Genomic DNA, 13,169 nt, shown 5'->3' with positions numbered 1-13,169 from the left:
ATATATATATATATATATATATATATATATATATATATATATATATATATATATATATATATATATATATATATATATATATATATATATATATATACATATATATATATATATATATATATATATATATATATATATATATATATATATATATATATATATATATATATATATATATATATATACAAAATTATATACATAAAGATGGATATATATATATATATATATATATATATATATATATATATATATATATATATATATATATATATATATATATATAACGTGGTTACTATAAAATTTGAGGTGGGCAGTTACTGCAACAAAAGTAAACATAGTAAGGAGGAATGATTAAAGGTAGCAGAACACGTATAACACACTAAAAAAATTTGAAAAGTTTGGCATGATACTCTAAATAGAACAGTTTTCAACTTCGTGTAGCTGCGGCTCCCAACTGTTAAAGATAAACTTCTAAAAGCTGCTTTTAGCTAGTAAATATAATTTATGCAAAATTTTCTTAACCATATAGCCAAAATATACGGTAAAGTAATAGAAATATATTTCAAGAATAGGCATTGTACAGACCCTGGGAAGAGTAGGAAATTCTCCAACTTACAGAGCTATCCAATCAAGACGATGCGAAATTGCTTGTGTTCTGTTTCAACAAAAGATGTAATATTTCCACCATTCTGCCACAGAGATAGAAGGATGGGGTAACAGACGGACCGTGATCCCGCTATGGTCTCCTTATCATAAGCATTGACAATTCTTGCCTGATTCACCTCCAATCGGGGTAAAGCATACCTACCTTTTCAACAAAAAGCTGATGATGGAAGGGGGGTCAGATGGGTCACGTGCCGAAGTTATGCATCCATTTGTTAGGTATGATAATATGGTGACTCAATTGTAAGGACATATACAGGCAACCAAGGGACAGATTTGGGCTGAGTTGAAAGGTGGTTAAGAAGCTGAGGCCAAAGGCTGTAGACTCTTGTGAGGCTGACACAGGCCTGAGCTCGAACATTTATTTTTATTTATTTGCCTGATCCCTCACATAAGAGTGGTTTCTCCCACAAAATCTTGGCAAAAAAGTGCCAAGATTCGCTTGGAATTTGTTCGGTAAATGTCTTCAGCCAAGAAGACAGTTAACCATGACGACCTGGGTGCTAGGAGGCTTCAAAGTTTCATAGTTCATAGAATCCTTGATTTTTGAATCTTTTAAGCCTTTCTACGTCGTGGACCGTGAGGGCCAGCCGTCAAAACTTTCCCCAGGAATTATCTTGGATGTAGTCATGAATCAAACAAATCTGGTTGGAATTACATGCCGCCTAAGATTCAAGCTAACCTATGCAGTTCAGCGCAAAGCTCAGAGAAGGAGCAAAAAACTCTGAAAAGCATCATTATCATATTCAATTAGCCCGACATACTTTCCCAATATGTTGCAAGCTAATTGGTAAACGAAAACCCACCTACCTCTCTTTTGCTGAAAATCTTGTAGTCATCGGTGGTGCTGGACAGACACATACCCACATGGGTTCTCAATTCATTCAGGTTGAAAACTTTTTATTGGTTTCAGTTCCAACACGCTACGATATGCATAACTTTCTGCAAGAAAGCCAGTAATTTGAGGAGTACGGGGGATGTTAGAGCGACCTCTTGCCCATTTCACTTCTGAAATCATGCACATTGACATTATTTGTGTGATTTCACTTTATAGAAAGTGAACATGACTACCTTTCTGGTAAAAAATTGGTGGGGAGAAAGAAAAGTATTGGAGGGACCTAAAGCCCACTTTGCGCTTCATATTTTGCTGGTTAAAAATTATTTCATGATTGCATTTTTTTAAAGTTGCTGTCTACCTACATTTCTACTAAAACGTGGGCAGTGCAGAAGGACTTAGCGTGTAGCTTGGACTTTGCTCGTTTTTACATCGGATTAGCATTTCGATCGCTTTTCTGCCAAGTTAGGACTTGGCTTGTTTTGGTGGTTAGTCAATATTTCATTTTTTGTCTGATGGCTGTCATAACAATGAAGGTGTCAATCTTTAGAATTTAAAAATGATGTGTCCAATGATAATCTTTGAATCAAAGTTTACATGTCAGGTTTTCTTGCCGCAGACCATCTTTCTAATATCACTACTAGTTTAGAAGCCAAGGTTAAGATCTAACTTCTTTAGCAATGAGAGAACTGTTCGTGTTTAGGATGCCATTTCTAGGAGTCAAGTTGTGGACCATTCCTCTGCCGTAGTCCAGAACACACAATATAATACAATAAACTTAACCAAAATCCCGAATAGCGATGGCTCGTAAATGTAGATGGTATCTGACAAAACAAGAAAAAAAATGAGCACCGAAGACAGCTTGGCGGAGGTCTTTACAGACGTATCTACTTTTATCATTTTCGCTTTGCTTCTGTCCATTGGCAGACATTACCCTCGTTTTTCTCGGCTATTCAACTTTATTGAATAGCGTGGTCTTAGAATATATAGATGGCATCGAGTTTGGATCAACTGGAAGATCCTCTGCTTTGAAGATCCCTATTTTTTCTATTTACAATTACAAGAGGATATTTTGGCAATGGCACTAGGGATCCGTTACACGTTTTAATTACTTTTTGATTTCAGCCTAACTTCAATCTCAAACTGCTGTCTACCTGCTTCCTCGCTCGAGCAGAGCTTTTCACGCGAAGGCAGAAACACGCCTCAAAGACACAAAAAATCTCCGCGGAACAACATTAGATGGCCCTCTTCAACATAAACCTTAGAATCTCCTTCACTTCATACACTGTAGGCTCTGAGGCACACGATTACAAAACGATCCTTTTTGGCTCCACGTATGTATAACACAGAAACTGATAAAATCTCATGTAAGGGTCATCGATCTCGCCTGATATCAAAACTTTCTGTAAGATTTGCAAAGGTTAAACACTCACCACTTATCACAATAAGAGGTAATTGATAAAAAAAAACGAACCAAAAAAAAAAAAAAAAATATAAATATAGGGACATATAGAACCAACAATAGAAGGGACATAACCGGTGTTTCAAAAAGGGCAAACATGTCACCCTTTTTGAGAAAGATTCAAGAAAAGGTGTTCAATATATACCATTAGAAGGCTAGGGATGGGGCCTTTCTGCCATGTTCCTCCATCATTCCTAGCCCCTCAGTGTCATGACTAGTAATGTCGTACCTTAGCATTGTGATCATAAATCTGAGGTTAATCTTGCATCATAACGTTAAATACATATGTTAAAATCAAAGCACTTTAATTTTTTCTCTTTTTTGCATTGGTGTACATAGTATACGCATTTGAAACCTGAGTCATACAAAAAATTTTAATCTCTATGATTGGATGACTCAAAGTCTTTTTTCATTTTTCCTTGCCAAATAAGTTATTCTTATGCTCTTAACCCTTCGAAGTCCCCCCCCCCCGCCTTTACATATGCCTAATGAGTTAGTGTTCATTTTTGAAAATCCTAAATATTTTAAAATGACTAATAGAATCACAATAGCTGTTCCAGGTCAAAATACAAAAACAATACTCTTCTGAATCAAGATGGTGTTTTGATTTCAATGTATTGTTTGGAATGGGAGCCTGGGGCCATTGCCGACAAGGGAGGGATTAGAAAAATGTCCTATTTTCTCTTATATAAAAACAAAATTATGTGTGGTACCTTTTAATCTTGAGTTGGGAGTTTAAATGTATTTTGTCTTTGTTTCTATCCAAACCTATTGTGGCTGCAATGTCAGTTGTCAGCACGAAAAGATCTTTAAGTTTAATACATAATATTATGTGGTGTATTTGATTTCTGTTCTGTAATTTTTGAGAATTTTTATTATTTAGATTTTTAATATAAAAAAATGTCAAACTTAGATATCAGATCAGAGCTTTTGATTGTTATTGCATTTTTATTAGTTCTAGTAAATGTAGATTATTCGCTAAAAAGGAAACCGTTTAGCACTTGTTGTAAGTGGGATTAAGAAAGTCTTTTCACAATGGAGCTGAATATTAAGATTTAGTCCCTGATTTATAAGAATAATCCAATTTGCTTTGTTAATTTCAGCTTCTGAATCAATTGTCAGTGTTTGACGAGTACCTGGCTAAGCTTGATGTATCAGAACATGAGTTCATTAAAGCTATACATAGAGATAACTTTGTTAAAGCCGTCGAAGGCCCTTGTGGTAAAACTGTTATGTGTCAAAGATTAGCAGAAGATCCATCAAGAGAACGTTTTCAAGCGTTTAGAAGTCGCTCTGCTTTAGTTTCTGTATTGTGAGTATTGTCTTTCAACTTGCCATTTTTTTTCGGATGATCACCGAAGCTCTTTTATATCTTTTCATTTTTACTAGTCGTATTGACACATAAATTTTGCAATCGGTATTTACTTTTATTATTTGTTTTGTAGCATAATTTTGAATATAGGCCTACTCTCGGTAAACTTAATGCAGAAAAATAAAATACAATTTGAGAAAATTTTAGATTTCTTCTATCAGACTAAATGCACTAGTATTGATTTAAATAATAATAATAATAATAATAATCAATTTTTACCTTCTTTCACTAAATTACAATAATGCGCTAGGGAAGTAAAGAAAATATAAAAAAAAAACGAAAAATCATCACTTATAAGACAAAGTGATTTCCACAATTGACGGGAAAAAAGTACTAAAAGAATTTAAATCAGTGATTAAACACTGAGGACATATACAGTATTTAGCAGATGGTTAAGCAGGAAAACCTGAGATTTTCTTGCACAAGTCTCCAAATCGACTCGATCGTTGTTCTATTCTCGCACATATGTTAAATCATGGTAAACTTGACTAATGTACGAATTAGAAAACCATAGAGGGTTACCAATAAAGGTTTTCTCATATTCCGGTAAATTGAACCTTAATTTGCTTCTTTTCTGTTGCGGAAGAAAGTTTACAAATTGGAGTTATGAAAAACACATGCAGTGCAGACCACAGTATAAAAATATATATTTATACGAACAGTAGCAAAAATTCCTATGCTCTCTATTAAAGATTATTAAAACACATCTAAAATCTCACAAGCTAGACCACTATTCATGACCCCACCTTCGCGCACGCAAAATAACAAATGTTTAATGACAAAATGCTCTGACGGTCTGGGAACCTCACAGATTGTGCGCTATGAAATGTGTGTCATATTTGGAGAAACTTTTTGCTACTGTTCGTATATATTTATATTTATACTGTGGTGCGGACATAGAGTTGTAGATGTTTCCCAGAATATACTTGTTGAAAAAAAGTCGATACAGATGAGAAAAGAATATTTCTTAGAATAAATTAAATTTATGACTTTTAATTTTTAAATGTTTTATAAGAACATTAGATTAAACAAAGCTTTTCAAGATTTGAATTGACGACTGAGTGAGTGATTTTTGCATTGATTTTTTATGCACTTGAAAGGAATATGTTTAAAAGGAACAAATTACTAACGAAAATCTATTGCACATCATAATGACGGAGTAAATAGAGACAAAAAACCAAAAAAAAAAAAATCAACAAAAAAATTGGATAGGACATTAGTAAAGCAAGGGGATTAGGCTCCAGTCCTTACAAGTGTGCGAAGATTGTAGGATTAAGCTGCCAACCATATCGAGCCAAAGGTTGTATTTCAAAGGATTGTTTATTTGCGGGAGTCGGAGACCCAGGACTGTTACTGGTGAGGGCAGAAGACCCTAGCGAGTGGAAGGAGGGGACGAAAATTCAGCAGATTCAACTCATTTGCAAGTAGATATATAATGTAAAATGTGTTTGTGGTTTTCTGTATGTACTGAAACATTAAAATGTATGCAAAATGACGGCTATAGACTCTAAAAATATGAAAAATTTGGACCAAAAAGATAGAATCAGGATACCAGGCATGGAAAAGCTGCTCGTCTGAGCATCCAAATAAAGCAAGGGTTGATGGTCTGAGCTAGCCATAAGTATTATGTATGAGAGGTTTCTTTACTTTATGGTTGAAGGATTTTAGCTCTTAAACTGTCCAGAAGCTATTTAATAATGGAGAATAAAATAAATCATATACGATGTTTACCTTTTACCAATCACATTAGAACTGGAGTAATACAATTAAAGTAAAGAAGTGACCAAACATAAAAAAAAGCGTTAAAAATAACTTGTTAGTAAGAAAAATTGTCATTTATAGCTGATTCAGAAATAGTAATTATTATCCCGATTACTTTTAATAGTAAAATGCTATCTCGAAAAAACATTAATGGGATTTTCAAGACATAGCCTGAAACCCCAAAAAATGGCATTGGATTGTAACAAAAATTAAAGCATTTATCAGAGGCAAAGCTATAGCGTTGCCTATAGTAAAGGTCATGCGGCTCCAATTTATTATTATTATTTTTTTTTCCCAGAGGCAATTCATATGGAAGGGGTCGTCGTAAAACTTCAAAGGGGGCTCATTCAATTGGAAGTCGAAAGTTCTAGTGCCTTTTTTAAGGGTCAAAAGTAATTGGAAGGCAACGAACACCCATTCCACGCCCACCATTTCCCCAAACATATCCAATCAAAATTTTGAGATAGCCATTTTGTTCTACGCAGTTGATTTCCAGATAGAAATTATGTTTTTGAGGAGAAAACTCCCCCCTCAGCCCTCAAGGCAAGAGTTGTAAGTTATGCCCTGGGGGCACATGAGCTTTTTATACAAAGCTTGTCGTAGAAACTTCAAAAAGGGCTCATTCGATTGGAAATTGAAAGGGCTAGTGCCCTTTTTAATACTCGTAAGTGATTGGAGGGCAACTAACCTCCCTCTCACGCCCACCATTTCCCTGAACACATCCAATCAAAATTTTGAGATAGACATTTTGTTCAAAGGTTTTTATTGTTCTATGTAGTTGATTTTCAGATAGAAATTATGTTTTGAGAAGGACACTCCTCCCACAGTCCTCAGGGCAAGGGTTGTAAGTTATGCCCTGGGGGCATATAAGCTTTTTATAAAAAGCTTTGTCGTAGAAACTTCAAAAAGGGCTCATTCGATTGGAAATTCAAAGGGCTAGTGCCCTTTTTAATGGTCGAAAGTGATTGGAAGGCAACTAACACCCCTTCAACTCCCCCCATTTCCCAAAACACATCCAATCAAAATTTGAAATAGCCATTTTATTCAACGTAGTTGAAAGTTCTGGAAATTATATCTTTGAGCATGACACTCCCCCCAAGGTCTTCAGGGCAAGGGTTATAAGTTATGCCCTGGGGACATATAGGGTCTTATGGAAGGAAAGCTCGTATAAACTTCAGAGAGGGCTCATTTGATTGGAAACTGAAAGTTCTAGTTCACTTTTAATAGTCAAAAGAGATCCCATGGCAACTAGTCCCCCCCCACGGATTCTTTTTCCAAATCCATCCGATGAAAATTTTGGGGTAGATATTTTGTTAAAAAAAATAGTTCAAAGGTTGTATAAAAAAAAACTCCGGTGTTAATAGAGCCCCCCATGGCCCGGGGGATGGCGTTCTAAGTTATGCCCTGAGGGCATGTATCGCTCTTTTGAAAAGGATGCTCGTATAAACTTCATAGAGGGCTCACTTGATTGGAAATTGAAAGTTCTAGTTCACTTTTTAAGAGTCAAGAGATTTAAGGGAAACTATCCCCCCCACGCCCTTTTTCCCCAATTTTATCCACTACAAATTTTGAGATAACCAGTTTTTAAAAAGCTGTTAAAAAATAAGATAACAAAACTCCGGTGTCAACACAACTCCCCAGGGCCCAGGGGGTAGGCGTTCTAAGTGTTGACCTGGGGGCGTGTATGGTTCTTATGAAAAGAATTCTCGTATAAACTTCAGAGAGGGATCATTTGATTGGAAATTTAAAGTTCTAGTTCACTTTTTAAGAGTCAAAAGATATATGAGGGCAACTAGCCCCCCCCCCCCGACACACACACCGTTTTTTCCCCAAGCCTATCCGATAAAATTCTTAAAACAGCCATTTCATTAAAAATAATTCAAAACTATGGTAAGAAAAACTCCTGTGTCGACGCAACCCCCCAGGGCCCGGAGGCAGGCGTTGCAAGTAATGCTCTGGGGGCATATATGGTTTTTATGCAAGGGATGCTCGTATAAACTTCGGAGAGGGTTCATTTGATTGGAAATTGAAAGTTCTCGCTCACTTTTTAAAAGTCCAAAGAGATCGGAGGGCAACTAGCCACCCCACCCTCCACGCCCTAATTGCATCAGATAAAAATTCTGAGATGGACATTTTGTTAAAAATAGTTGAAAGTTCTTATAACAAACACTCCGGTGTCGATACAGGTGTCGCCTACCCTCAGACCCCACATGGCCCAAGGGCAGGCGTTGTAAGTTATGCCCTGGGGGCATATATGGGTGTTATGGAAGGGACGCTCGATTAAACTTCATAGAGGGCTCATTTGATTTGAAATTGAAAGCTCTAGTTCATTTTTTAAGAATAAAAAGTGATCGGAGGGCAGCTAGCCCTCCCCCCCCCAAAAAAAAAAAACTTGATTAATTTTTTTCCCAGAGGCACTTCATATAAAAGGAGTCGTCGTATAAAATTCAAAGGGGGCAAACTTTTTTCAATTTGATATTGTTACTTTGATACCAGTTTTGATACTTTGATGAAAATTTGATTTTTTTTTAAAGTTTGATTTTGAAAAAAGGAATTTTTAAAAACTTAAAACTTTTTGCAATCAAAAACGAACAAAAATTAATTTAAGAAAAACTTTCCGAAAAATAAGTTTTTTCAAAAAAAAGTAAAGGTCATTTTAAACTGAAGCTCAGCAGATACAAATACCTTTCAAAATTCAAACTCAAAACGACCAGAAATTACTATTAAAGAATAAAAGAGACCCAAAACGAACAGAAATTAAATAAACAATCATAGGGAAAAACATACAACAAGTAATAATATAAATAAATAAATAGATCTTAAAGCGAGTAATGCTTAGATTGAATATAAGAATTTCAAAATGGCCATTTCATAAAAATAATTCAAAGGTCAGATATGAAAAACTCCTGTGTCGACGCAACCCCCCAGTGCCCGGAGGCAGGCGTTGTAAGTAATGCTCTGGGGGCATATATCGTTTTTATGTAAGGGATACTCGCATAAAATTCGGAGAGGGTTCATTTGATTGGAAATTGAAGGTTGTCGTTCACTTTTAAGAGTCAAAAGAGATCGGAGGGCAACTAGCGCCCCCCCTCCATGCCCTAAATGCATCAGATAAAAATTGTGCGATAGACATTTTGTTAAAAATAGTTCAAAGTTCAGATAACGAAAACTCCGGTGTCGACACAGCCCCTCGGGCCCCAGGGTAGGCGCTGTAAGTTATGCCCTGGGAGCATATATGGTTGTTATGGTAGGGATACTCGTAGAAACTTCATAGTGGGCTCATTTGATTGGAAATTGAAAGTTGTAATTCATTTTTTAAGAGTAAAAAGTGATCGGAGGGCAGCTAGCCTCCCCCCCCCACATTCCATTTATCTTTTCCCAGATGCACTTCCTATAGAAGGGGTCGTCGTATAAACTTCAAAGGGAGCTCATTTCAAAGAGGGCAAAGTTTTTTAACTTTGATATTGTTACTTTGATACCAGTTTTGATACTTTGGTGAACATTTGATTTTTTTTTAAGTTTGATTTTAAAATAAGGAATTTTTAAAAGCTTTAAACTTTTGCAATAAAAAACGAACCAAAATTAATTAAAAAACTTTCCGAAAATAAGTTCTTCAAAGAAAAGTAAAGGCTATTTTAAACTGAAGCTCAGCAGATACTAATAACTGTTAAAATTCAAACTCAAAATGACCAGAAATTACTGTTAAAGAATAACTGAAACCCAAAATGAACAGAAATTAAATAAACAATCACAGGAAAAAACTTACAACAAGTAATAACATAAATGAATAAATAGATCTTAAAGCGAGTAATGCTTATATTGAATATGAAAATCAAGCTTAAAAGGAATGGGGGGCAACTAGGCCCCCTCCCGAGCTCATTTTTTTCCCAAAGTCACCCGACCAAAATTTGGAGATAGCCATTTTGTTCAGCATGGTCAAAAATATGATATTTATGTCTTTTAGGATGACTTAATCCCCGAAGTCCCCGGGGGAGGGCTGAAAGTTACGAACTTTACCCAATGTTAACATATAGTATTGGTTATTGGGAAGTATACAGACATTTTAAGGGGGAATTTTTCTGGTAGTGGGGGGGGTATGTTGGAGGATCTTTCCATGGAGGAAGTTTTCATGTAGGAAGGGACATTGCTGTGAAGGGGGCGCCAGATTTCCCAGCATTATTTAAAAAAAAGATCAGAAATTATATAAAAAAACAAGTTTTTCAACTGAAAGTAAGAAGCAACATCAAAACTTAAAACGAACAGAAAATGTAACGCATATGAGTAGGGTCGCTCCCTAGTCAATACCTTACTCTTTAAGCCAAAGATTTTCTAGTACTTTCATAAAAGCTATTTATTCTAATTAACGGCCTTTGTGATTAAGAGGTCATTTTTGAAGAATTGGAACAAAATTCGAACTTTAGAGTAAAGAGCAAGGTATTGACTAGGGGACAAACCCCCTAATATACGTATTAAAATATATGGATATAGAAGTTCGTTACGTAAGTTAATTCGTAAGTTACGTATATTTATTACTAATAAAAACGTTCGTAAATAAAATTAAACAATTTTGAGAAAGCCATTTAACCAAATAAAAGTAAAATTAATATACCAATTTTGTTTTAATTATTCATGTACGGTGAGCCAAAATCAAAACCTGCATTAATTCAAATTTTCAAAAATTAATTAAAAAGACAAGTTTTTTTAACTGAAAGTAAGGAGCGAAGTTAAAACTTAAAACGAACATAAATTATTCCGTATATGAAAGGGGCTGTGCCCTCCTCAACGCCTCGCTCTTTACGCTAAAGTTTGGACTTTCTCACAAATCTGTTTTCTTCTAAAATTATAAAAAAAACTTTAGCGTAAACAGCGAGGCGTTGAGGAGGGCACAGCCCCTTTCATATACGGAATAATTTCTGTTTGGTTTAAGTTTTAACATTCCTCCTTACTTTCAGTTTAAAAAAAAATTGTTTTTTATTTAATCGTTATTAAGTACAAAAGAAAATATTTGTAATAAAATTGGTTTCCAGTAAAACGCCAATGACGCAGTAGGTTTTAGACTTTTACAGTGAGAAAAGGAGGCTATACCCAAACTCTTGTTCATAGTGATTTTTGTTCGTTTGAAGCTTGATTTGCATATTCAATTTAAGTTTCAATCGGTTTAAGATTTATTTTTTCATTTACATTAATATCTATTGTATGTTTGTTTACATTGATTGTTTGTTTAGTTTCTGTTAGTTTTAAATTTTATTTATCCTTCAATAGGTAAACATTTTTTTTCGTTTTAAGCTTGATTTTCATTTTCAAGTATGTTTTTTCCTATGATTGTTTATTTAATTTCTGTTCGTTTTGGGTTTCATTTATTCTTTAATAGTAATTTCTGGTCGTTTTAAGTTTGAATTTTAACAGGTATTTGTATCTTCTGAGCTTAAGTTTAAAATTGCCTTTACTTTTCTTTTAAAAACTTATTTTTCAGAATGTTTCTTTAATTAATATATTAAAAGAACCTACTCATCATGATGATTCTAAATATGTCAAATGTATTAAGATAATAAACAATTTAATTTATTAAACTTTGAAAGGTGATAAGCCTGGGAATATTGGCATGATAGGGATGAAACACCCTCAAAAAAGAGAGAAGTCTTGTGAAAATTACATCATCAAGTTAATAATATCAGGAAACCATCCAAAAAAGGTTATGGGTCATGGTCTGAAAAATAGAAATTTCATATTTTTCCCGAGACGTATGATTGTGGGTGCTTGTTCATTAGTTTTTTTTTTTTTTTTTTTTTTTTTTTTTTTTTTTAGAAAAGTAAACGGGGCTCGTGATAACCCATTATGTAAGTCTTTCATCATAAATCAGTAATTATTTGGAAAAAATCTAACAGATTCAGTGATTTTAATACTATTTCTTCTATATCCTTAACCATTGAAAATGAAACGAATTTGTAGGAAATTGACAGTGAAGGATTTTTTTTTTGCCAGTTAACAGTCCCTAATGTCTGGCACTTAAAATTTTACGCCCCGTTCTATTGGGTCTAGTCAAGTGGTAGGGGTAATATTCTCCATAGAAAATACTCAAAATAAAGCCAAGACCCTTTTTTGACCTGAAGAAGTAGCCCCCCCTCTTATATTACCAGTTTTGCCCTCGCCCAAAAAGTTTCTTGTTGGAACCTTAGGTGTGTCAAATATACCAGTGGCACCAGTAGGGGGCTTCGGGATATAGATTATTCCTTCCCGAAATGTGAAATTCATACTAACTTTTTTGTATTAATAAACTGGTTGTGGAAATACCTCACACGTGTCTAGAACCCACAACCCCTTTCCCCCTCTCTGAGACCCTTTCAAATGTAATTTGAATCCTATGTTCTCCCTGTCACAGCTGCGAGGTCCTTTGAGAAGTTAATTTTATTATTGTGTTGACTTTATTCACGTGATTAATTTTTCTATTGTCAACAGCTCGGTAGTAGCTTAAAGAGTCTTAATATTTTTTCAGTCTTGAAGAAAATGAAGCAGATGCCCTCCAAGAAACCGTGGAAAGCGTAATTTATTCGGCCGAAAAAAACAACTGCTCAATTTTTCATTGTGACGATGACGAAAGGCAGACCAACCAACAAGTAATATCCCCTCGGTGATAATCGCCACCTCAAGTCCATTATATTGTTTATATTTATTTATCTCTCGTATATAATTAACTTAAATATAATATAAAGCCATTAGTTTTCCGTAATCTGGCTAATTTCTTCATGCTCAGGTAAAAATTATTAAAAAAAGGAAAGCCAGTGATATGGAGGTGAGGAAGTAATTGAAAAGCTTAAATTACCAAGGACAGTGAAAATGAAGATTGACTGTTTGAATTGGCTATTTGTAAATTTACACAGCCATATATACATTAAAATAGAAAAAATTAGGGGTTTATTTTTTAATTGAAAAGACCTCCATATGCAGTTATACAGGTTTGATAGTAGCGGATGCCAATTTAAAAAACAGAAACAAGGATGAAAAAACCGTAAAAAATAAGCTAAAAACATATTGCATCGAACAGCTTAAGAAGGTATAGCTTTCTTTTAAAAGTGTAG

The 13,169-nt window shown here is 34.5% G+C and overlaps 1 protein-coding gene across 1 annotated transcript in view; it reads left to right on the top strand.

Moving 5' to 3' along the window:
* LOC148950226 (uncharacterized) overlaps positions 1–12,814 on the top strand; it is a 92,337-nt gene extending 79,523 nt beyond the window's left edge. The window contains exons 8-9 of the mRNA XM_089091517.1: positions 4,064–4,272; positions 12,587–12,814. Coding sequence (XP_088947643.1) covers positions 4,064–4,272; positions 12,587–12,725 — 348 coding nt within the window. The 3' untranslated portion in view covers positions 12,726–12,814. The remainder of the gene's footprint in view (positions 1–4,063; positions 4,273–12,586) is intronic.
* Positions 12,815–13,169: the final 355 nt, after the last annotated feature.

Source organism: Artemia sp. Qi Xiang Cuo, chromosome 7 (genome assembly GCF_049724085.1).
Source record: "Artemia sp. Qi Xiang Cuo chromosome 7, ASM4972408v1, whole genome shotgun sequence".
NCBI lineage: Eukaryota > Metazoa > Arthropoda > Branchiopoda > Anostraca > Artemiidae > Artemia > Artemia sp. Qi Xiang Cuo.
This window is presented reverse-complemented; position numbering and strand designations above follow the sequence as displayed.